Raw genomic sequence first — 26,235 nt, forward strand, 5'->3', positions numbered from 1 at the left:
TCTGTAGCCCACCACAGTTTATAGCCACATATCAGTAATGCAGTACTCTCAGACGGGCTACTAGGTGTAGGATGGTGTAGAATCCCTGATTTATATCGGAAATACGAAGTCTGATTTGTGGAGAGGTGAGTGGTGACCCTGATCAGACCTACTGAACTGGGCTCCTAACAGCACAGTGTTGTTCAGCGCCAACCGTGATTAGCATGGATAGACATATTCATTAGCAAAGACAGCGGAATGTGTGTGTGTGTGTGTGTGTGTGTGTGTGCGTGCGCACACATCTCAGTTTATCTGATGCTTTAATCCAAAGCGACTTACAAATATGACTGAGTACAACTTGAGCAATTGAGGGTTAAGGCCCTTGTTCAGGGGCCCAACAGTGGCAACTTGGCAGTGGTACGGCTTGAACCAGCAACCTTCTGATTACTAGTCATGTACTTTAGCCACTAAGATCTCGCACACACACACACACACACACACACACACACACACACACACACACACACACACACACACACACAAATCAAACTGTAACATAGTATGTTGTATGTCGTTTCAGCGGGTAACTCTAGGGTTGAGTCAGTCCATGTGAGTGAGTGACAGCTCTCAGAGGGTTAAGTGATGTCTCAGGAGGAGACCAGAATTTCAACAGGTGTCTGAATGCAGCTCTGCTTCGGGATGGACACGTGTGCCTTTGCCTTTAAAGGCTGCTGTGTGGGATTATGTAGCAGTCCATCAACTTCCAGAATTCCTTCACTAAGACTGGCCACGCTTGCTGTTGTTAGCCAGGTGACTGTTGTTATCCTGGACTCAGCAGTTAACGAGCAGCTCCTCTCTGCAGACTCCTGATCCAAGCGGGCATCGACATCAACAGGCAGACCAAGGCAGGCACTGCCCTTCACGAGGCAGCACTGTGTGGCAAGACAGACGTGGTGCGCCTCCTGCTGGATGTAAGTTTCACTGCACCGTAGCACCTTAGAGTGTGATGTTTCCGAAAAGGGGATTCGACCTTGTTTCGGCATTGATCTTAAACACTTAGACAGGCAAGAGCCACAATAAATCACAGAGATACGCAAGCGTACAGCTGTCGGCAGCGGTTCATCCCAATCAAAACGGACTGCTAGGAAAGTGAGCAAATGTAGCCTGAACAGACATGAGAGAAATCTCACACAGGAGGTTATAAAGCCTGAACAGACATGAGAGAACTCTCACACAGGAGGTTATAAAGCCTGAACAGACATGAGAGAAATCTCACACAGGAGGTTATAAAGCCTGAACAGACATGAGCGAGATCTCACACAGGAGGTTATAAAGCCTGAACAGACATGAGAGAAATCTCACACAGGAGGTTATAAAGCCTGAACAGACATGAGAGAAATCCCACACAGGAGGTTATAAAGCCTGAACAGACATGAGCGAGATCTCACACAGGAGGTTATAAAGCCTGAACAGACATGAGCGAGATCTCACACAGGAGGTTATAAAGCCTGTACAGACATGAGAGAAATCTCACACAGGAGGTTATAAAGCCTGAACAGACATGAGCGAGATCTCTCTGAGAGACCTGAGAGGCTAACATTTAACCCTACAGTGATCAACCATTCACTCAGTTCTGTGTAAACAATTTCTACTAGTATTTTCTAAAGTCTTAGCAGTACCTTGTACCAATACCTAACAGCGAAACCAATACCTGACTAACATATCACAAACTCATACACATGAAATTATATGTTGCTGTATACAAGTCCTGAGTACCTGTTGTATGGTAGAATGTGCTCTTTAACCTTTTGGGCTATCGACGACCTCCAGAGTGGCATCAATGCGGCGGTGCGGAATACGTACAGTCAGACAGCTCTAGACATTGTCTACCAGTTCACTGCCACGCAGGCCAGCAGAGAGATAAAACAAATGCTGAGAGGTAGGAATGAGCGCCCCCTCTGCCACTTACTGTGTAATTACAGCACCTCCAAATAAATAAACCTGTGTGAAGTGTTGAGTGTTTGTGTGTGCGAGACAGAGAGTGATGGATGTGCGATTGGTACCTCTGAATGACTAAACTGGTTTGTTTTGTTTGTGTGACCAGATTTATGCCTAATAGCCCAAATATATTGCATTACTTTGTGTAGGGGTGTGTGTGTGTGTATGTGTATGATGGAAATGTAACTCGCATCTGTGTGTGCATGCCTACGTGCGCAGATGCATCAGCTGCCCTGCAGGTCAGGGCTCTGAAGGACTACTGCAACAACTATGATCTGACAAGCCTCAACATCAAAGCGGGAGATGTCATAACGGTACAACACCAGCCCATCCTCTGCTGAGATTGGTCCTTTGCAGCTCCTTTATGTAGTCAAACAGTCAGTCAGTTTAAAACCTGGACATAATTAAACATGAACTGTCCCTCAGGAAGAATGGTGATCTATAATTGTAGCAGTTTATTTAGTGTCCTATAGAGGGCACTGTTGTTGTTTTTCCCACTTTTTTCTCTAATCGCTACAGGTAATTTTGACTTAATTTAATGATCTCTTTTGCTTCATCCAAGTTACTGCTGTGTGTGCAACTTTCGTAACCCTGTGTCATGGATATCAGTTAATTAAACTCACTAAGGCCAGACTACATAAATCATTTAGCTGTGGCACTCAATAAAAGGGACTGTTTTGCATGCTAATACTACTGGTGCTGCCATGAGAATGAGAGATGTAAGAACTGGAGATTAATATAAGAACTGGAGATTAATATAAGAACTGGAGATTAATATAAGAACTGGAGATTAATGTAAGAACTGGAGATTAATATAAGAACTGGAGATTAATGTAAGAACTGGAGATTAATATAAGAACTGGAGATTAATGTAAGAACTGGAGATTAATATAAGAACTGGAGATTAATATCTTGCCCAGCACTGGCTACAGAGCCTTCTGGTTTGGGTGACATGTTCTTGTCTTCCAGGTTCTGGAGCAACACTCTGATGGCAGGTGGAAGGGCTGTATCCATGACAACCGCACAGGAAACGACCGAGTGGGCTATTTCCCTTCCAGCATAGTGGAGGTGATCTGCAAGAGGCCAGGTGCAGCAGGTAGGAGCTCCCCACTGCCCCCTGCTGGACACTCATTCATACAGCACTAGCAGTGCTAGCAGCCCACAGTCTCCGGTCCCTCAGCCAGGCGGGGTTTGTTTAGGGTTTGTTTAGGGTTCTGGTGTTTACAGCTGAACACCAGCTGTGGTGATGGTGCATTGAGTTTGACAAGAGGCCTGTATGCATTCTGTCACTGCACCTGCCCAGTATATTTGGTCCTCCAGTGCAGAAATGGGGCATAAAGACCTACAGTGACTGCCTCCACTTCTACTCCAGATACGCTTACTGTAATGTGCACAGCATTACGTGTATGAGGGACATGGGTTTGGTGAGTTTTCTTCACCGTTGCGAGAACTCGTCATTGCAATGAAAATGGTGGCCCTGGCTGTGTGTCTGAGATCGCTTTACCTGGATTCATCCATGGCCTCAGCTGGTCGCCTGTACTTAGGTCAGAGTAGCGGTTCGACTTACCTGCACTGAGATCAGGGGTGTGCTGCCCTGATTATCTGCCCAGGTTAGCAGCTTCATTATATCCAGGCATTGTGACATCTTGAGCAAAATGATGCACCTAACTGAGTGCCAGCCAATTAAGGATAAGCCTCTTCCAACTTTTCTTTACTCCCTGTTTATACTGCTAGCTATTAGCAAAAGGTATGACAAAATGAGACCATTGTCAGCACACTAAAAATATTACTTTGCTGATTGTCTTGCTGATTTTGTTAAAATCAGCAAGACAATCATTTAAACACCCCGTGATATTACCAGCCGAGTGGACAACGTGAGAAAACGGGCCATAATATTTTCACACTTATATTTGTAATATTTGTCCACTCAGTAGCAACGTTTGCGTTGTGGCTCACATAGGTAGTTTGTGTGTAGGTTTTGTGTACTTTCTTCTGGAATGTCTAGGGTGACCATATTTTAGTTTTCAAAAAATGAAGATGGGGTGGCTTGAATTCATAACCACTTTTAACAAATACGTTTACTTACACACTGATAATAACTGCCGTCAGAGCGCATATGGCCAGACAATCTTATTCTTCTCCATTCAGCTGTACCTTACAAATAAAATGCATGTAAACAAATGTATAAAGTTAAAAAAAAAGACCAAAGAATACATTAAATCAGTTGCCATAAAAACCCATTACTTCATTAGACACTTTTCAGTAGTTCTGATACCTATTCTTGAAGATCCGTCTGGTTTAGATACAAAAGTCCTGTTTTAACAAAGATGCACAATCCACATGTGGGAATCTAGTCAAACACAGATTTACAGATTTACACACAAACTTTGGCCACTTCACATTTATAATTGTCCAATTTGTGTTTAATATCTGCTTTATTAGACACACAAGCCTAAAACGTTGTTTAATCAGGGTGTGGGTGTGAGCGTAAGTCCACCAATTTATGTCAAACTCTTTTCACTCTAAAAACAGACTGTGAGCTGTGTGTTTGGGAATGTTTAGGCCTTGTTGAGATACATACAAAAGGTCATATGGAAGGTATTGTGTCGTCTGTCTTTTTAAGGAAGGTAAAATGATCCTCTCTGGTTAAAGAATGGCCGAAGCAATGCAAATACAACTGGACAGTACACGCGACAGTAGAAAGCAAATGTCAACATGAAAGGAAAGACAAATCCATTGCAGAAATTCTGGCCAGACACATTTTTAGGTCCAAAAAAGAGGACATGTCTGAGGAAAAGAGGACATATGGTCACCCTAGTCTAACATCAGTGAATTTTGGGGATGCTAGCTAACTAGCGTCTACTTGTTAACCTAAAGGAGGCAAGAACACCTGGCCTAAAATTAGCCAGCAGTGGTTTAAAAATATAACGCATACTCTGTCTACCAACAGTCACACAGTTTGGACATTACACTCAATATCTACTTAGTTAGCTAATGTAGGCATTTTTAAATATTAGCTGGCTAAACATGTTAGCCCACGTTTGTAGCTGTGTAGACCTTGGGCTGATATTCCCTAGTTCAGAATAGTTTTTAAAAACCCTCTTTCAGCTGTTATGGCAGTTTGTAGACGAACACATTTTACAGTATCCATTCAGTAGCTAACTCTCAGTAATTATCTAGCTAGCGTACATGGCTTATGGTGACTTGTTCTTTCACAGCCTGTGCAATAGCTGACACTAAATTGAACTTTTAGAGATAAAATTAACAACGTGGCAGCTAGCTCTCTTATTTTTTATTTTATTTTTGTTAGACACATATGGTCAACACCACTTTATCGATTCTCCAGAAACATTATGTTCATGTTGGAGGAATGATCACACGCCCCCTGCTGTCTCCAGCTGCGTACTGCACTCCACAAGAACCGTGCAGGCACAGCTTCTCACCTGTCTGCTGGTCAGGGAAGCGAGTCAGAGAAAGAGCATGGGTGCTAAACCTCCCGGGAAAAGAGAGGAGAAGCCAAGAAAACAAGGGCTGCTTTGTGGAGGCTAGCTCTGTCCCTGTTCACTACCTGGCACCTTTCATCGGAGAGGCACCGCTGTGTCCAGCCGCTCTGATCGGGGGACCGTGGCTGCGGTCTGAGCCGCTCTGATCGGGGACCGTGGCTGCGGTCTGAGCCGCTCTGATCGGGGGACGTGGCTGCGGTCTGAGCCGCTCTGATCGGGGACCGTGGCTGCGGTCTGAGCCGCTCTGATCGGGGGACGTGGCTGCGGTCTGAGCCGCTCTGATCGGGGACCGTGGCTGCGGTCTGAGCCGCTCTGATCGGGGGACGTGGCTGCGGTCTGAGCCGCTCTGATCGGGGACCGTGGCTGCGGTCTGAGCCGCTCTGATCGGGACCGGTCTGAGCCGCTCTGATCGGGGGACGTGGCTGCGGTCTGAGCCGCTCTGATCGGGGACCGTGGCTGCGGTCTGAGCCGCTCTGATCGGGGGACGTGGCTGCGGTCTGAGCCGCTCTGATCGGGGGACCGTGGCTGCGGTCTGAGCCGCTCTGATCGGGGGACGTGGCTGCGGTCTGAGCCGCTCTGATCGGGGGACCGTGGCTGCGGTCTGAGCCGCTCTGATCGGGGGACGTGGCTGCGGTCTGAGCCGCTCTGATCGTGGGACCGTGGCTGCGGTCTGAGCTGTGTGTCGTCTGTCTTTTTCATGTTCAGTGTGACTCATGCCTCACTGAGCCACTGTCAGCATCCTCATTATCACTGCCAAGCATTTCCCACTCTGCTCATCACAGCAGGCTCCCAGGTTTTGGTACACGCTGACTTCCAGAGGTGGGCAGATGACATGCCCAAGACTGTGTACACACACTCACATCTGTGTGTGCAGCGCAGTCATAGCAAGAGATCACATGTCTGTCTTTTGAGTCTTCTCAAGACACACACACCTGTGTTTCACAAACTCTTCCTACACCTCTTTCTACATTCATTACATTACATTAATTTCATTTTTTTTAAAATTTCTCAGTCATGACATTACCCATGTCAGATATCTCTGTGCATATATATATGTTTATAACACACAGTATGAGCAGTTCTTTAGTTTCATCTTTACAGCAGAAGAACATGCCGAATCTTTTCAATCCTCCTTTGTCTCCTCTTATGATTTGCGGTTTTTAAATTTTGTTGTTATTGTTGTTGTTGTTGATTTGTCGTTTGAACTCTTTTTGTTGTTGTGTTAATTGGCTCTCCCTCTCTTGCGTGTGTTTGTTTTCTGTGCTGCCGTGGCCGTGGCTTGTCACTCTCGTGTTCTTGTATCCAGGTTCATGGAGTACAGTCGTTTGTAGCCAACAGTATCAAACCATCCCGCTGTGCCCACCGGCGAGGGGGGGCCTGTCCCCCACCGTCGCCATGGTGAACGGCGACTCGTATCATGAGATTCATATCCTGCCTCTTCCTCCACCCGCGACACATGCCCATCCGCCCCTTTTTACTTCCTTTGGCTATAACAGGTCGCAAAGCACCACAGCTCAACCACTCAGCCAATCAGGTACAGGTACCTGACTCTCCACTGCTACTGCTATTACTACTACTACTACTACTACTACTACTATTATTTCATTATTTTATTCTCAAAACTTTAAGGAATGTTTAAAATTGGATAATCTCCTGAACACTGTGAAATAAAAATTCAGTTCAGTACTGACGTTCCTTTAAGTTTTCTAATTATTTATTTATTTAGATTATGCCTCTTTGATTTCTGTTGACTGTATTTTGGTCAGGAAGGGTGTCAGCAAGTCTGTTCAAGCTGCCATATCGTTTCTTATCACCCATGACCTTACAACCTCTCATGAGCCTCTCCTGCTGTCTCTCTACTAATGTGAGGTTCACCCAGTCAAGCCTGCTCTAAGCGCACTGCCACAGTTGACCAGTAGGGGGAGCATGGCCTCTTCTCTCCTCTCAATCACAGCTGCTCCTGTGTCCCTCAGTGTGTGTACCCTCACCTGTCTTTGTCAATTTTCCGCATCTCTGTTCCCCACTGGATCCTCCTAGCCTCTCCTCCTCTCAGCTATGATTAACATCTCTGCAGACTCAGAATAAAAGCTGTGAGCCATTTTGTGTTGCTTGGATACACTGACTCTTGAGTGCAGGGGGAAAGACGAGTGAGAAAACGAAGTGTGAGCCTTAAGGAGCTTTGTATTTGGGCTGTTTTCACTACATATGAACTAACCAATGCTATAGTACAAACTCTTAACTTCCAGGTAAGACATTTTCACCTGTTACAGAGCAAAATATTTGGTCTAAATTTTTTTATATGATGTTGTAATGTGAAATAAATTTGGGTAACACTTCATAACACCCTGATAAAGGGAGGCTTAATCATTATCTAATAGTTTGTTCATTATTGTTAATATTTATATATTTGCTCTATTTGTACAAATAAATGCTACAATTTGAATCAATAAAATGGACTGAAAACAGTGGATCAAAATGAATACACTCCTTTGAACTATTTTACATTTAGATGTAAAATAGCTAGACTCAAAATAGAATAAATCTGTTTTTTCTCAGTTTTCAAAACTCAATTATTTGAAAGTGAAAAGCAAAAAATAAAAACTGAACAGTGATAAGTTTCAATTTCTTGGTTTGATAAATATTCACCCCTTTGCTATAATATAATAACATTTCAGACAATCTTAGGAGTAACAATTGCCTTCAAGGTCACAATCACTTGTCAACACCTCAGAGTGGTTAATTTGATATCTTGAATAAAACTAGCTGTTTACTGTGTCCCTTCAGTTTGCTACTATAGGTCCACACAAAAGCATCGTGGTCTTGCAGGACCGCCCCTGAACAGCTCCACAACTGAGCAGTGGAAAGTTATGCATCAGAAAAACTTCAGGACCACAATGGAGAGAGGAACACATCAGAACAACATCATAACACAGAGGAAAGATTCCCATCAGGTGAGGGATATAAAAGACTTCCAAGGCTTGGGATGGACGATAGCCTGGAGCACTGTTAAGTCCATCATTAAGAAGTGGAAAGTGTCAGTCTGCATAAATCTGGCGTCCATCAAAACTAGACTGGGAGAGAAGATGCTTGGTCAAAGAGGCCACCAGGATCCCAATGGCAACCTTTAATGACCTACAGGGTTTTTTTTAGCCAACAGAGGAAAATATGCACATCACAAAACAATATCAAAGCTAATGTACATGACTGTGAAGCAAGGTGGCAGACGCATGCTGTTGTGGGGACACGTCATCTGCGGGGAGTGGGGAACCCGTCCAGACTGAAGGGAGGATGGACAGAGCCAAGCACTGGGAGATTCTGGCAAAGATCTTAATATATCCTGCAAAAAAAAAAATGGATTGGAAATTCACGTCCCAACAGAACACAGAGCCCAGGCATAAGACCAACGTTACCATGGAAACAAGGTGGATATTGTGAAGTGGCTTCATCTCAATTTAACAGGTCATTGATACACAAGACAACAGTTATCGAGGTTTGAGGGGGACCTCACTCTTCCCAGAGCAGGCCAAAATGCTACACCCAGTGTATTTACCAAATAGTGTTCAGTACCAGGAGTTCCTTACGATATATACTGTCAGGAGAAGTCCATAGAGGTACAGTTACAATTCAATTCTGAGATCCTGAAGATCCTTCAGCAGAGGTAGTATGAAGAAATAAGATCACCAAAAGGTCAAAGAATAATCCACGGAAGGAGAATTTAAGAACCACACAATCCATGTGAGAAGGTCCACTTCAGATGAAGTCAGTTCTCTCCATTAAATCCCTGAACCATAAAAGCAGGAAGTCATGCTAGAACCAGCTTCCCACCACAGACCCATCTCCCTCTTCTTCTACACTGAATTTAAGGTCTATAAGATGGGTGTGTTGTATAGTGCCCCTAGTGGACCTTAGCTGAACTACACAGTGTATTACAAACGCCCTGACCTAAATTCACTTGAAAATCTATCACGTATTGACTCTGGAGGATGTGTACTTAAGAAATGGGTGCATTTCTGTTCTGTCAATTAAATGTTTTTGTTTTATATTCAAATGATTTCTTGCATTCCTATAGAATGCTGTATTTGATTAGGTCAGTGAAAAAAGGTGTTGTAAAGTTTACTCAAATGTTACATTTTTGTAAAACATTACAAAATGTTAAATTTTTGAATGGGAGTGTATTCATTTTCTAACTCTTGTATATGTTGCAGTATAATGTAATAATGTACCACAGAGATCATTTCAGTGACAGAATGACACTTCACACCTCCATTCTGGTTCTTCCAAGTCTCTATACTCACCCTTTAAACTTGTATCTGCTGATTACAGAACTCAGCACAGCCATTTCTTACAAATTACGTTATTATTCTCTAATTATTCAAATTATAGCATTTATTAATAGGTGTAAAACAATTCCATAATTATTAACAATAATGAACCAGCCGTTAAAAAATGAACAAGCTGCTGTTTATTCGGGCCTGTAGAGCCTTACTGCACTTTTCAGCATTTTTAACAACCCCTAATGACCCCTAATGACCCCTAATTACCCATGCTCTTGTGATTGCACTGCACTTTCTCCTGTATTTAAATGAAAAATACCTCATGGCCCTGGCTTGTAACTGCCTCCCTCCCTCTCTATCTCACTCACTCACTCACTCACTCACTCACATTTAGGCTAAAGATACATTTCTCCATACGGGGGGCACTGTTAGTCTGAAACAGCCTTGGTGCTTTGCATCAACGACGCTATGTGTTTTTTTGTCGTTTTTTTTTTTTACCTGTTCACACACACATATATATATATATATATATATCTGTATATATTATATATGCACTTATATTTGTGTGTATGTGTGTGCCTCAAGGCATTTATCTATGTATATACAAAGATATACATGTTCTACTGATATATTTATGTACTAATGTATGTAAATGTTTACATATATTTGTGTTAGCAATATAGTATGCATGGTTGACTTCTGTGAAGAGTGTAAGAGTGTGTGTGTGTGTGTGTGTGTGTGTGCGTATGAGAGAGAGCGAGAGAAAGAGAAAGAGGTCAGCTTTGGAAGCGATGACTGTAGGTGGGTGATGTAAGGCCTGCATTTCAGGAATGGTTGGCCTTCCACCTCCTGACCGTGTGTCTGTTATGCTCCTGACCACTGGAGGGCAGTGCAGGCTGGAGTAGGGCAGAGCAGGGCGGCAGGCTTAACCCTGCTTTCTGTGTTGAAGGTTCCCGCGGCTCAGAGTCCAGCCCTCACGGCTCGCCGACTCCCTCCGGCGGGCCACAGGGGGGCAGCAGTGAGGAGATCTGGGTCCTGCGCAAGCCTGTGGCAGGTAACAGCAGGGCCTCCCTCCCTCCTCTCTCCTCCTGCTCTCCTCTCCTCCTCCCTCCTCTCTCTCATCCCACACTCGCCCTGGTCTGTACTGCCCTCTTCTCCAGGCTGCTGTTCGCTGCCTGGTCTCAGATGCTCCTCAGCTGCATTCACCCAGACTCACTGTGTTAGAGAAATATCCACTAAGACAGCATTGGTAGAGCCCTACACACACACACACACACACACACACATTCACACACATACACACACGCTCGCACACGCTCACACACACACACGCACACACACACACACTGATGTGTGTGTAAGGCTCACCGCCTGTGCAGAAGGCTGTCTGTCAGTGGCTCAGAAGAGCTTGTGGATGCTGTGTGTTGAAGACATTAGGCTCCTGGGTGCTGTGTGGTCATCCGTTCTGTCCTCCGCCACTCCTCCTTCACTCCGCCGTGTGTCTCAGTCCATCAGTGTCCTCTGGTCCGTCACACTGTCTGCGTGATCACTCACAAGTCCCTTTACACTCCAGTCATTCAGGTGCCCATGTTCGTACCCGAGTGTGTCCGCTCTGTCAGAGGCTGACGGCCACGCTACACACATCTGCGGTGTCCGTTCACACATCTACGGCATCAGACCATCGCAGTGGAGCGTCAGTTCAGGGTGAGAGAAGACCAGCTCGGACTGACTGCGTGTGTTTGTGTGTGTGTGTGTGTGTGTGTGTGTGTGTGTGTGTGTGTACCAGGTGGGGACCGCAGTAGTGTGAGTAGCTCAGGCAGTATTGTGAGTGCGCGCTCCTCAGGCAGTGGGCAGAGTGCTGGCAGCAGCTCACACATCCTCCATGCTCAGGCGGAGGGAGTGAAGGTGAGACGTCAGCAGCATTCCAGCACTCTCCGTACACTCTGTATTCACTCTCTGTACACTCTATATTCACTTTATGTACACTCTATATTCACTTTATGTAAACTCTGTATTCACTCTGTACACTCTGTATTCACTCTCTGTACACTCTATATTCACTTTATGTACACTCTATATTCACTTTATGTAAACTCTGTATTCACTCTGTACAATCTTTATTCACTCTATGTACACTCTGTATCCGCTCTATGTACAGTCTATATATACACCTTTATACACTTTTCATACAGTCTTCATATGCACTATAGGCCTGCGTTCTTTATAACATCTAGGCATCTCTATACACCTATATGCATCCTTTTACACTCTCTATACACCTATATGCATCCTTTTACACTCTCTATACACCTATATGCATCCTTTTACACTCTCTATACACCTATATGCACCTTTACACTCTATACACCTATATGCACCCTTTTACACTCTCTGTACACCTAAATGCTCCGTTTATACTCTCTGTACATTCTCTCTATCCCCTCTATACACATATATGAACTTCATAAACTTTTTAAAATACATTTTATACACTCCATAGCCACCATTTATACAATCTCTGTACACTTGGATTTTTTTAATCAAATAAATAGAAAACAGTTGTACTATAAATCTGTTTTGAAGCATAGCGCTAATGCTACTTGTGTTGTTCAACACTGATACGCTCGACAAATGCTCGAGACTTTTCCAAAGCAGTTGCGCCCTATATGTGTCTGTATGTGTTTATACACTCTGTGTAATGTATAGTACACTCTGTATAATGTGCACTCTTTATACATTCTCTGTACACTATGAGCTTCTTTACACACGCTATGTGCACTCTTTATACACTCTGTACACTGAGCATCTTTACACACTCTATATGCACTCTTTATACACTGTACACTATGAGCTTCTTTACACACTCTATGTGCACTCTTTATACACTCTCTGTACACTATGAGCTTCTTTACACACTCTATGCTCTCTATACTTTCTATATATTCGCTCTTTATAATATTATCTGTACAGTCTGTAATGTCTACATACACTGTGCACTCTATACACCCTCTATATGGTCTGTATACACTCTATATGCACTCTTGGTACACTGTATAAGCAAACTAATATTACACTCTCTATGCACTCTGTTCACTCTCTGTACATGTTCTATACATCTTAGACACTCTCTATACACTATCTGCAGTCTTTATATAATCTCCAAATAATCTGTACACTCTACACACTATGTTTATAGGCCATTGTTATGTTCAGATTAGTAAGAGAGTCTTCGCAGGACACGTTCGTTCATGAATGAGTGGGTTTTGGCTTGTGGTTCGGCCCAGTCTGGGTCTGAGGCTCACGCCTGATGTGCTGGTAGTGCTTATACGTTCCTTTTGAAGCGGAAAGGAGGTCAGCTGTAACAAGGGAGGCCAGGCAGGATGCAGAGGTAAGGAGAGCATATAACATAGGGGTTAAACACCAAGGACGACAGTCAAACAGTGTCTTAAATAGACACGCACTAACAGGGACGATAACTAAGGACACAAGACCGATTAAGAAGGTAGGGGCGTGGCGATGGAGACCCACACACACGCATGAACACAGGGAGGAGTCCTCTATTCTGTATCCTGTAGGAGGAGGGGGTCATGCCATGACACCAGCCTTTCTCCTGCTTGTGGTTCAGCAGTGTGTGTGTGTGTGTGTGTGTGTGTGTGTGTGTGTGTGCGTGTCCCCGTTACTCTTGCCCCTGGTGTGTGGTACTCCTGCAGCTTCTGGCCACGGTATTGTCTCAGTCAGCGAAAGCTAAAGAACACCTTCTGGAACAGTCGAAGTCCCTGGAGCAGTCATCTGTCACCGCCACCAAGGGTTAGTGTACCGTTCTAGGCCAGAATGATGCAGAGGTGCCAGTTTTTCAGCTACACCTACTTTATACCTGTACCACAGGCTGTCTGTCCTTCTTCTATGTTCCATATACCTTGTGTTGTATGAAGCAGTGGAGTTCTCATCAGAGCAATGGATCCAGTGGATCCAGTGGATCCAGTGGCCTCTTTCATAAAAGAAAAAACAAGTCATATGTGGATGTTCTTCTTGTGTATATATACATGCATATATATCAGTTAATGCTGTATTTATAAATATTTGCTTGAAGTGTATTTTCTTGTGTATTTACACAATCAAAATCAGGTCACTCATTAATGAGGTCAGATAAGGTTGACATGTGGACAGAACAACTCATAATGCCTGCATCATTTTTACAATAATTGTTTATGTTTGTTGGATCACATGACTGGGGGATGTGACATAGTACATGCTAAGAAAGAAAAGTTGTGTTTACTTAGGTGACTCATTTGCAGTACTGCGATAATAGTTAGCTCACAGTATATTGTTCAGATGTCTTCTTGCGAGGTGCTACAGTGTGTTAGTGATTAGCAGTATGAGACTTGGCTGCTCACCCTGCACCAGATGGCAGCAGTTGTGGTCATGGGAAAGAAGAAGGAAGACAGGATTGGCCAGCCGGTCAAGAAACCAAAAAGGAGATTGGTTGTGCCCTGAAAAAATGTCAATGTACGCGTGCGTGTGTGTGTGTGTTTCTTCTAGCACCCACTGCTCGCAGTCAGAGTGTGTCGAGCTGTCCGCTACATGAACAGCCGTACTCGGAGGCGGGGCCACAGCGGAAAGGGGATGTGGTCTCCGAGGGGAAGGTAAGGAGACTTTTTACTCCTGCACTCGCTTCTTCTCACCCGTGTGTGCGGGTGTGAGCGTGAGCACCTGCACATGTAGCACCTGTGGCATATGCAGGATGCAAACCTCCTCTTCCAGCTGACCTCATCACTACTGCAGGCTCCAGGCTGCAGTATGGACGCGGTAAGTGGCCTACCCCTCTGCTCCTCCCTCTCCTCTCCTCTCCTCTCCTCTCCTCCTCCCTCCTCCCCTCTCCTCAGCTCCTCTCTCCTTCTCCTCTCCCCTGCCCCAAATGCCTGCTCCTCTCTGCTCCTCCATCTCCATGGCGATATTCACTCCTGTACAGAATCTCCTCCACTATGCTTTAGCTTCTTTTATTTCCGGCTTTTAGCAGTCCATTCCAGATTTTTGGCCTAATTTGCTGCGATTTCTGTTTTTAGTTTCTTTTCAGAAGGTACTCTGATCATTAGGCATGTATTTGTTTGATAGGGCTTATGTTAGCGCATAGCTGAGTTTTTGACATGTGCACCATTTCAGCTGCCTTGAGACGTCACAGGCATACATCAGACGGTTCCACCCACGTGGAGCACGGCAGAAACTAGCTGGGCGCTCCAGTTGAACGGAACCCTGATGACCACATCCGCCCTCATGGGCAGCGCACAGTGGCTTCGCACCATCTGTTCCTCAGCTTGGCCAGCCTCTGACTCCGATCTCCACTCCCCTCCTTAAGTTTGGGCGCTGTTAGCACCTTAGCATGTTAGCAATAACGGTTATCATCCTCGTGACCGACTCCACGGTTTTTCTTCGCAATGGCATATGAGAGTGGTTGACTGCCAAGACCCACCAGGTTGCACCCTGTTGCCTTGGTCTACAGAGAGAAGCACCGCAAATTCAGTCTGGTCCTGTGTGTTTGCTGAGCTCAGTATCCGTAGGTCCGTCTTAGGGAAGAGTGTGTCGGTTTGTCTGTCTTTGGGGAAATCTTGTGGTTTTGTGTCAGTCTTAATGCTGAGTATTTGTTTGTGGGTCTGTCTTAGTAAAGAACATGTGATCTTGGTCTGTTTTATGCTGGGTTCACTACATATAAAAAGGTTTCATGGAGGAAAATATAATTGGGTTTTGGGAATCGTATACTCTGATAAATGATGTTTTAAAATGAGGTGGTTTCACAATCACTATAACTAAAATCAACAGTAGCATTCTTCTTTCTCTTGGCCATGTTTACATATGTGCACCAGAAAGTACTCTGTCATCCTATTGGTCAGCGTCAAGGAATATTCTGACATATGCTGCACTTCTCGTCAGTGTTTCGTAGGATGTCCTGGACACCATCAGTGTTTTTCAGTGATGTCACACTATGAGATGCTCGTAATCATGCCAGACACTGGAAATTTGTATGCTACAACAAAGTAATGTCGGGCTGAATTTGTGTAGCCTGATCCCAGCATTAGGAAAGGGTGTGTGTTTGTGTATCTGCCTTAGGGAACAATGTGTGTTTTTGGGTTGGTCTTAGGGAACAGTGTGTGTTTTTGGGTTGGTCTTAGGGAACAGTGTGTGTTTTTGGGTTGGTCTTAGGGAACAGTGTGTGTTTATGCGTCTATATTAGGGAAGAATGTGTTTTTTTGGGATGGTCTTAGTGAAGAATGGGTGTTTGTTGGTCTGTTTTAGTGAAGAGTGTGTGTTTGTGGGTCAGTTTTAAAGAACAGTGCGTGATTGTAGGTAGGTCTTAGAGAACAGTGCGTGTTTGTGGGTAGGTCTTAGAGAACAGTGTGTGTTTGTGGCTAGGTCTTAGAGAACTGCATGTTTTTGGCTAGGTCTCAGAGAACAGTGCGTGTTTGTGGCTAGGTCTTAGAGAACAGTGTGTGTTTGTGGCTAAGTCTTAGAGAACAGTGCGTGTTTGTGGGTAGGTCTTAGAGAACAGTGCGTGTTTGTGGGTAGGTCTTAGAGAACTGCATGTTTTTGGCTAGGTCTTAGAGAACAGTGCGTGTTTGTGGCTAGGTCTTAGAGAACAGTGCGTGTTTGTGGTTAGGTCTTAGAGAACAGTGCGTGTTTGTGGGTAGGTCTTAGAGAACAGTGTGTGTTTGCAGTTAAGTCTTAGAGAACAGTGCGTGTTTGTGGTTAAGTCTTAGAGAACAGTGCGTGTTTGTGGCTAGGTCTTAGAGAACAGTGTGTGTTTGCGGTTAAGTCTTAGAGAACAGTGCGTGTTTGTGGTTAAGTCTTAGAGAACAGTGCGTGTTTGTGGCTAAGTCTTAGAGAACAGTGTGTGTTTGTGGTTAAGTCTTAGAGAACAGTGCGTGTTTGTGGCTAGGTCTTAGAGAACAGTGTGTGTTTGTGGTTAAGTCTTAGAGAACAGTGCGTGTTTGTGGTTAAGTCTTAGAGAACAGTGCGTGTTTGTGGCTAGGTCTTAGAGAACAGTGTGTGTTTGTGGTTAAGTCTTAGAGAACAGTGCATGTTTGTGGTTAAGTCTTAGAGAACAGTGCGTGTTTGTGGCTCTGACAGGGTACTTACTTGGCTGGCACTGCCCCTGCACCCCTGCTGATGAGACCCGCCTCATATCTTCTCTTCTAGAGCTCAGAGGCCGTTATCGAATGGCTGAGCGAATTTCAGCTGCAAGTCTACGCTCCAAACTTCATCACCACTGGCTTTGACATTGCCACCATTAGCCAAATGACCCCAGAGGTAAGAGCTGCCCCACTCCCCAGTGCTGCTGATCACGCCCAGACCACGCCCCCTCCACCTCCCGCATTCCCGACGCACACTCATTCAAAGCCTGAGCGCTTTGGGATACTACCACACAGTCAGCAGGGCAGCAAAGAACAGGCCTCAGGAATCACGGGAGCTTGAATCTGATTGGCCACACTGCCCAACGTGTGAGTGGGTGAGGCGAATCCTCCCAGTCCCAGTGCTGGTCGAGTCCTGGCGGTTAGATGGCTCAGGCCATATGGTGCCTCTTTGCTTGGTCTCCTCGTGTGTTTGTGAGAACTCGTGTAAATGAAACAATGTTGTAATGGCCACCATGATATTATTAGCATTTTTTAAAGACTTTGTTATTGTTTTCTTTTTGAAATGAATGCTTTCTTGTAGCTTACTAATAATACCATAAATTAAGGTCATTCAATTACACTTCACTACTTACCCCTGCTGCACTTTAGAGATAACCAGGTTAATCCTGTACTCTTGTGTCTCTAGCTGAATGCGTTCTTTGTGGTAATACGTATAACAGGAATGTTACACACATGGATGTGTCCTGGCTCTAACAAAGCTTCTTTCCCCACTTACTGCTGTGGTTCTTTTGCTTTTCCCATTGCTTTTTTTGGCCTTTCACATTGGCTTCCATCATTTCAAAAGAACCACCTGTTCAAACTCGCCCATGTACATTATGTTTTCATTTCTTGTTATGTATCGTGTAGCTGTGTGTTTGCGCATGGGGACTGGTCTGACGGTAGGGTGGGCTGGTTTGCTTTTTTCAGGACCTAACAGCCATTGGCGTGACTAAGCCAGGCCACCGTAGGAAGATGACCACAGAGATGAATAAACTGGCTGGACCACCCATCCACCTAGAGTGGCTGCCTGACCAAAAACCCGTCAGTACCGCAAAGCACACGACTCTCAACACATTAGCAGAGAGATGCACACAGCCACCAAGACTCACGCTGTGCGTGCACATGTGCGTGTGTGTTTTCACAGGCTAATCTTGGCGAGTGGTTGTCTATGATTGGGCTGAGTCAGTACTACCAGGTTCTGGTCCAAAATGGCTATGAAAACATTGAGTTCATCACTGACATCACATGGGAGGACCTACAAGAGATCGGCATCACCAAGCTCGGTAGCAGACAAAATACCAGTACAAATAACTGCGTACCAGTTATTTCACTTAGTCGATAGTTAAACTTCTACATACCTTTTACATGAATTCTACCTGAATGAAGATCTCAGCTAATTTGCTAATTTCTCTGCTGGGTTTGAATCTGCCCAGGCCACCAGAAGAAACTCATGTTGGCTGTGAAAAAGCTGGCAGAGATCCAGAAAGGATCTGATACTCGAAACATGACACGCAAGAAGCCTGTGGCCAATCAGGAGGTGGGGACCACAGAGAGCCCGCCCCCGGACAACACAGAGTCTCCCAAGATATCCGCCTTGCAGGACAGCGAGCCGAGCGGGGAGGTGCAGGCCCCTCAGACTCGCCCAGCGGGCACCCAGGACGGGCCTGACGCCCGCGCCAACGGGGGCCCCGTGGCACAGCAACGCATGCGCAGCCTGCACGAGAACAGCGCCAACAAAAGCCGCGAGAGCGAGGAGCCCATCAGCCCTCCGAGGAAGGAGGCGCGCGCCATGCGACAGAGCAGCCAGGTGGCTGGCCAGAGGGGGAACGTCTCCTCCGTCCAGCCAAAACCCCGCCAGTCCTACCAGCAGGGTGCCGGGCCGCCTTACACCCCGCCCCAGACTCCCACCAAGACCAAGCCTCCCTCGTTGCTACCGGCGGCCTTGCCTCAGGTGAAGCCCAAACCCAGTGCGCAGCTGCTGCAGCAGGCAGAGAGGCCCCAGTCCCCTCGCTCTCTGCCCCAGTCTCCCACGCACAGAGCGCAGCCCTCACCGGGCACAGAGATTGCAGAGGCACCACGGTCAGCGCCGCCGGTCTCTGTGCCACTCCTCTGCCTGCCGGCAGAGGGCGACGGTGAGCAAGGCGGCCCGAAGAAGCGCGCGCACAGCCTGAACCGCTACGCCGTGTCGGATGGCGAGCAGGAGCGTGACGAGCTGAACGTGCCGGACCCGGGCGAGAAGTACGCCACCGTGCAGCACCGTGTGGGCCGGAGCAGCTCCGTGCGCGGGCAGGCGGACAAAAACGTCAACCGCAGCCAGTCCTTCGCCCTCAGGCAGAAGAAGAAGGGGCCCCCCCCTCCTCCGCCCAAGCGCTCCAGCTCGGCCATCTCCAGCTCCAGCACCGGCGTAAGCGAGCCGCCTCGGGACGCCGCGGGCCCAGGGCCCCTGCTGGAGGTCGGCTACCAGCCCCAGAGGCGCGCCAGCGACACCAGCGGCTCCGTGGACACGGGCAGCGCGGGCACCGTGAGGAGCATCGCCGCCATGCTGGAAATGAGCTCCATCGGGGGCGGAGCCAAGGGGCTGGCACTGCAAAAGTCCACGGGCCACCACCTGCAGGTAAGAGAGCCCGGGACACGCCGCGCCACAGACATGCGTGCCACTGCGTGTTCCGTGTGAAGAGATCAAGGTGAGGCTAAAAATAGCTCAAAAGCATAAAAAGGGCTGGAAGCTCATGCAAAAAACAAAACTCGTGCAAATATATGAGCACAGGGCCATGTTTCACACGAGTGTGTGTGATGAGTGAAGAGTCTGTACGGATCTTAGGTGTGTTTGATCTCCGCAGGTGGGCTCAGCAGGTGGGAAGCAGCACAATGCTATCGGTCTGGATGGAGAGGTCGTGAACCGCCGTAGGACCATCAGTGGACCGGTCACCGAGCTGGTGGCAGCTGCCAGGAGAGCACCGGGCATGGCCGAGCCGTTGCAGGCCCGACCCAGCCCACCCTGTGAGCCCCAGCCGGCCTCGGCCGGCAGCTCCAACGAGAACCTCCCCTTCGCCGAGGACGGGAACCTCACCATCAAACAGAGACCCAGGCAGGGTAGGGGAGAGGGCGAGGAGGGGGCAGACAGCACCTTCCCGCCGCCCCGAGAGGACAGCTCTCGTGTGGAGGGCGCAGGCACTCTGAAGAGAAGAGCATGGAGCTCCAAACAGCACGCGGACGAAGCCCAGTTCCACCTGACGGAGTCCAACACGGTGAAGCGCAGGCCCAAGAGCAGAGAGAAGGAGCCGGAGGAAGGGCCGGCCGCACCCTATCAGAACGGCACTGGCACCATCAAGAGACGCCCCGCCTCCGACGGGACTGTGTCGGAGCAGCCCAGGCCCCAGGAGCACGCAGAGAGCGCCCCCCGCAGGGACAGTGCGGACCTGGGGGGCCCGATCACTGATACACCCCGAAAACCTGCCAAACCCCCAGTGTCTCCCAAACCTGTCCTGGCGCAGAACGTGAAGAAGCAGGGACCTCCGGCTGCCACCACAAAGAAAGCCCCCTTCCCAGGGCCGGGGCCAGGCAGCCCAGGTACTACACAGTGCGGCCCTTTCTCATGCCCTGTCTTTACACAATTATGTGAGTATCCACTAAAGTTTCAGCACCTCTTTCTTCTCGTTGGCTCAGAGTTTGCTCAGTCGGTTTCTCTTCCCATCTCTCTCCCTGTCTCTCTTCCCGTCTCACGCAGTTGAAGGGAAGAAGATGCCTCCACCCGTTTCTCCGAAGCCCACCCCTCCGCCCACAGCCCCGAAACCGTCCAAGAACATCCTGCAGTCGATGAACGTCACACCCAACCAGACACCCTTGCCCTCCCCTGCTAAGCATCCCGTCACCAAGGTGGCCAGCAGCCCCTCGGCGGCGAACCCCGTTAAATCCCCTACTCCTCCGGCCCTGAGCCCCCAGACGGCCCACGCGCCCCAGACCCCAGGGACGCCCCAAACCCCACAGACACCCCAGACGCCCCAGACGCCTCAAACCCCACAGACGCCCCAGACCCCAGTGCCTCCGCCCGTAAAACCCCCCCGCTCCTCCATCAGCGGGGTGTCGCTGGACAGTGGAGGCGGGACAGGGCCCGGCCCGGGGCCAGTGAACGTGGACGCGGTGCATCAGAAGATCGAGGAGACAAGCGCCTCATTGGCTGCCGCTCTGCAGGCCGTGGAGGAGAAGATTAAAGAGGACAGGCACAGAGAGTGAGTCCCACCAGCCTGTCTGATGACTAGCCACTGCTAACTGATCTTCTACTACTGATTTACTACTCATACTGATTTTGTTCAGTTTAGCAGGCTATTATTAGTAAACGTCCCATCAGTATGAATCAGAAATTTGCAAAGTTGGGCTGGGCAATATACAGAATCAATGGCCCTTATTCATCAAAACTGCATACATTCAACTATGATCCTAAAACAAGTACATGCAAATTTCACCAACAGATTATTTATTCATCAATTTTCAACCTTGTACTGTTAAACTCATGCTGGTCAGAGTGTGCGTAATTGTGTGTGGTGTGTGTGTGGGAGAGTGGTGGCAGAAAACGTCACTCCCTGAAGGAGAGCGGGTGATGTGATGGGGCGTCGCCACTTCAGCCTGGTGAAACAGGTGCAGCGGGTCACGGCACGCGAGACCTGGGCGGGATTTAACAATAGTTTAACAACCTGAGAATTGCTTGGTTCGTGGTTAGATGAATTGTTATCAATATCTCTCTCTCAATAATGTATGTTTATGCAAATATTACGTATATGAGGGCATTTCAGGGAGTGTTTGTGTTTGGATCACTGTCCTTATACGGCATGTCCTGAATGAGACCTGGGTTAGTCCATACGCCATTTACGGTGAGCAAATCTGTGCTCATTTGTATGCAGCTTTGATGAGTAATGACAAATAATAATTAAAACTCAATATGGGAAAGTAAGTATAGTGTTTTTGAGAACATGGGTTCAGAGGTTGGGCTGAATGAGAGCAACAGTGAGAAGACAGAGGTGTGAGATGTTGAGAGAAGCAGACTGCAGTGTCCCACATTAGTGTGGACACTGAGCTTTAATGTTGATGTAAGACAAAATGTCCTCTATTTCTTTTACACAGGCTATACCAAATGTTGGCCTCCTGTATTAAATGGCACTACATGGAGCTACGTTTCAATCATGATAGATCAAATAATGCAGTTCAAACTTAACAAACGATATCAGTTTGAATCCATATCGCTCAGCCATAGTACAGCCTGAACTCACTGCAGGAAATACAAAAGACAAAGACCCAGAATTATCTGTTTAAAACTATCTGTCTTAAAAGTGTGTGTGTGAGTGTGTGTGTTTCTGTAGCTCAGTGACTGAGAATAAGAGCACAGTAAACATTGTGTGTGTGTGTGTGTGTGTGTGTGTGTGTTTCTGCAGCTCAGTGACTGAGAATAAGCACAGTAAACATTGTGTGTGTGTGTGTTTCTGCAGCTCAGTGACTGAGAATAAGAGCACAGTAAGCATCCTGGATGACATAGGCAGCATGTTCGATGACCTGGCCGATCAGCTGGATGCCATGCTGGAGTGAAGAGCACGACCATGTCTCTGTAGCTCCACCTCAGGGCACCCGGAGAGCACACAAAGGGCACAACGACCAACCAACCAACCCTCCCAAAGCCCCCAATACCCCCATACACCGCAACCAACCCTCTCAAAGCCCCCCAGTACCCCGCATACACCCCAACCAACCCTCCCAAAGCCCCCAATACCCCCATACACCGCAACCAACCCTCCCAAAGCCCCCCCAATACCCTCATACACTGCAACCAACCCTCCCAAAGCCCCCAATACCCCCCATACACCTCAACCAACCCTCCCAAAGCCCCCAATACCCCCCATACACCTCAACCAACCCTCCCAAAGCCCCCCAGTACCCTGCATACACCTCAACCAACCCTCCCAAAGCCCCCCAGTACCCCGCATACACCCCAACCGACCCTCCCAAAGGCCCCCAATATCCCCATACACCCCAACCGACCCTCCCAAAGGCCCCCAATATCCCCATACACCCCAACCGACCCTCCCAAAGGCCCCTGGCTTCACCCCACTCTCCTCCTCTCTCTTTCTTACTCCTCCCCAGAAGTTGGTTTGCACAAACCCCCAGGTGAAGTACCTCAGGACAGGCTAAAAAAACAACAAAACCATCCAGGGCTGGAGGGACGAGAGGACATGTTTACCACACAAGACTCAACTGTCTGTTTCTGTTCTGTTCTTGGGAGTCTCTGGGACATCCTAAGCTATTGTGAGTCATGAATACAATACAATGCCAATAATTACTGTATATGAAATAATAGTATGGTATGTGTATATTATAAGCATGAGGAAAGTTTGTACCTATAAAGAAAAAACTCACAGTGAGAGTCATGCATTAGTACAGTAATATATATATAAATATATACAAATATATAAAAATATTTTTTCTTTTTATTTGATGGTAAATGGTACAATACAGTGTTATGTTCAGAACTCTATGGACTTTCGCTGACAGAAATACAGATTTTTCTATGACCAAAACAGAGTTTAAGAAAGTTACTAAGCTAGCTGTGAGATGTGTAGTTGCTGTGCTGTGTAGAGGGCTGTGTTGTAGGCTGTGGTGACTAGTGGTTGGAGTACCTGTGTAAAGCCTGCTCTGTCTGCTTGCCTTGGCCTCCTGTACTTCTCTATGACGTTTTAATTAACTGCCGCCTCATTCTGATTGGTTAATTACTTACTCCCCTGGCCCTGCCCCTTCTTCATAATACCCCACTCTCCCATACCCCCCAATCCCCTTCCTGTTCTGTGTGCCTTAACACGACAGGTGACCTCATTGGCAATAACACACACGTACACACACGTTGCTCCAGTTGACTTGGGTCATGGGGGAGCAATTTCCTGGAGCAGGGGAAGGCGATGGAGGTTCGAGCCTGAATACAAGAGGCAGCAGTAACCCCAAACCCAGGCAAACACCCTCTGCAGGCCTCAGAACAGTGGTGTGGTACCGTTAAAGGTTCAGTGAGTGAATTCAGGGCAGTGTGGTACCGTTAAAGGTTCGGTGAGTGACTTCAGGGAAGTGTGAGACACAAAGATTCAGGCGTCAACATGGAGGAATTGCGGTCTACTATGTTGTCTAGCTGAGACTGCGCAAGGGTTTGTCCTTCAGATGAGCTGCAGTTTGAATACAGGACTTCACAGTCGATGATATAAGGAACCTCATACGGATGCTCCACATGGTTTTTTCAGTCAGTGCAGATGAACATCGCAGGAACAGTGCAAGACCAAGAGGGAAAGAATTGATTTCGATCTGAATCAAACCAAAAGAGCTTTGCATGTTCTCGGTGGTGATGAATGACGATTGTGTGATTGCTACACAAACACAATGAGCTGGTTGCTAATAAGAGGTACAGCAGTGCAGATCCAGACAAAGGCTTTCTGGAGTGGCTCTGCCAGGGTATCTGCACCTGCTACCGAAGCTCGTGATGGAGCTTTGGGTGAGGAAGGACCTGCTGCTCCTTTTCACCACCGTTTCCTTTCCATCTCCTGTAAGGGCTGAACGTTGTGAGGTCGTAAGAGGCCTACAGTGCGGCAGTAAGAGATTCTCCCGAACAGGGCGAGCTGTGTGCTGTTCTCATTGGTTTCTTTTAACGCACGAGTTCTTCTGGACTAAACTGGGAGCCGTCTGCCTACCTGTGAGTAATTTAGCGTCAAAAAGAGGTTCACAGGTGTGAAAAGGTTCACAGGTAAAACACATTAGACCACCACTTCCCATTAAGGTGCCTGGGAAGTGCGAGGCAGAATGAGCGCAGGCTCACTGGGCCAGCAGGGGGCACTCTGTGGCAGGTGTTCATAGTCATCAGCGCTGAGTGGCAGCGGTTGTATCCCACGCTCCTGCTGGGCCTCGCTACAGCGCTGACGTTTTCACTACACCACACAGTATCTCTCATGTTGCCATGACAATCTCCTGGCTCATTATAATAATTGCTAAAGTATCCAAGAGAAAGCCCAGGGATGAGACAAGCCCAGCAAAAAAAAGACAAAAAAAAAAAAAAAAAAGAAAAAAGACAGCCACTATGACTGCAAAAATTGTCCCAAGAGCATCCTTGTAATATTTAAGTTATAAACATAGATTATATTAGATGTTCTCAGAAAGGCTATTTAATGATGTATGTGGATCATAAAGAGGGCTTTTAAGTGGAACTGTATATTTTTTAAATCTGAGTTTAAATGAACTATAAAGGATTTTTTTTTCCCCCCCTTTTTATCTTTAAGGTAGCTTTTAGTTGCCACCTTTTGACTGTCCTGTAGTTTGATATAAGTTGTATATCATGCATATTATGTTATTTTTATTTAACAATGTACATGCCTCGCGTTAGTTCTTGTATTTTGTTTTCAGCTGGTTTGTGTGATCAGTATGCAGAGGACAGGGCAGCCCCAGTTCTTCCTCAGACATCTTTTGGCCACGTTGTTCTTGGCTTGAACGCGCCCCCTAGAGGGCTGGAGGATCAGGTGCGGGCAGAATGTCATCCTGCTCAAGAGCGAGGGGACTGGCCTTGCGTCTCCGTCGTCAAACGGACTTCACCTCCATCCTCCTGCTTTGTATAGAGCTGAACGTGTCACTGTAAAACTTCATGCCCTTTACTAACACAGTTTCTCCACTTTCAAACACTTTTTTTTCTTCCCCATTTCTATTCTCATGGTTTTTTCCAGATAAAAAAGGAAAACTGGGTTATGAAAAAATGTGCCCTGGTGCAAAATTATTTGGTTAAATATGAAATTTGTTTTTCATCCTAATCGCAAAGACATAAAAAAGGTGAGATTTCCTGCATAGCTGTGCGTGCGTGCGGGCTGTATATTGTGTTGATGTTCTTGGCCTGTGTAAGACCTGCTGTGACAGACATTGGGGACTGTGGTGTGCTTGCAGTGACTGCACCAACAACCACCTGCTCTAAATAAATGTTCTACACAAACATTCAGTGTTTATTCTCACTGCTTTGGACACGGTTGAACACAGCTAGAGGCATACCAAAAAAAAGGTATAATGTTTCGAACCTGTGACACTTTCAGGCTTGAAATTCTGCTTCGCTTGCTCTCATCCAGAGCATTCAAATCCAGTCCACCAGGACCTACAGCCAGACCACAGTTTAGATATTCAGTAGTTACCTGCTTCAAGTGCATTGGAAACAGGAACAGACTAAATATGTGGACTGACTGGGAGTCTAAAGAATGGACTGAACTTATGCTCACTGGTGCACAAGTTGGGTGTTAATAATCTTTGACTCCAGGACTGGGATTA

The 26,235-nt window shown here is 46.9% G+C and overlaps 1 protein-coding gene across 9 annotated transcripts in view; it reads left to right on the forward strand.

The window, feature by feature from the left end:
- Window positions 1-25,911, forward strand: part of caskin1 (CASK interacting protein 1) — a 91,491-nt gene extending 65,580 nt beyond the window's left edge. For 3 of the 9 annotated variants that reach the window (XM_081711355.1, XM_081711358.1, XM_081711357.1), the window contains 16 exons: window positions 842-950; window positions 1,810-1,918; window positions 2,197-2,291; window positions 2,947-3,073; window positions 6,787-7,014; window positions 10,704-10,808; window positions 11,541-11,659; window positions 13,465-13,561; window positions 14,294-14,397; window positions 16,943-17,053; window positions 17,845-17,958; window positions 18,062-18,200; window positions 18,351-19,531; window positions 19,758-20,535; window positions 20,645-21,146; window positions 22,398-25,911. In XM_081711355.1, coding sequence (XP_081567481.1) covers window positions 842-950; window positions 1,810-1,918; window positions 2,197-2,291; window positions 2,947-3,073; window positions 6,787-7,014; window positions 10,704-10,808; window positions 11,541-11,659; window positions 13,465-13,561; window positions 14,294-14,397; window positions 16,943-17,053; window positions 17,845-17,958; window positions 18,062-18,200; window positions 18,351-19,531; window positions 19,758-20,535; window positions 20,645-21,146; window positions 22,398-22,494 — 4,015 coding nt within the window. In that variant the 3' untranslated portion in view covers window positions 22,495-25,911. The remainder of the gene's footprint in view (window positions 1-841; window positions 951-1,809; window positions 1,919-2,196; window positions 2,292-2,946; window positions 3,074-6,786; window positions 7,015-10,703; window positions 10,809-11,540; window positions 11,660-13,464; window positions 13,562-14,293; window positions 14,398-16,942; window positions 17,054-17,844; window positions 17,959-18,061; window positions 18,201-18,350; window positions 19,532-19,757; window positions 20,536-20,644; window positions 21,147-22,397) is intronic. The other 6 variants (XR_014122853.1, XM_035530953.2, XM_035530957.2 and 3 more) reach the window with 6 other exon arrangements.
- The last annotated feature ends 324 nt before the right edge of the window (window positions 25,912-26,235 follow it).

This window comes from Electrophorus electricus, chromosome 3 (genome assembly GCF_041902795.1).
Source record: "Electrophorus electricus isolate QZ-2024a chromosome 3, ASM4190279v1, whole genome shotgun sequence".
NCBI classification, from domain to species: domain Eukaryota; kingdom Metazoa; phylum Chordata; class Actinopteri; order Gymnotiformes; family Gymnotidae; genus Electrophorus; species Electrophorus electricus.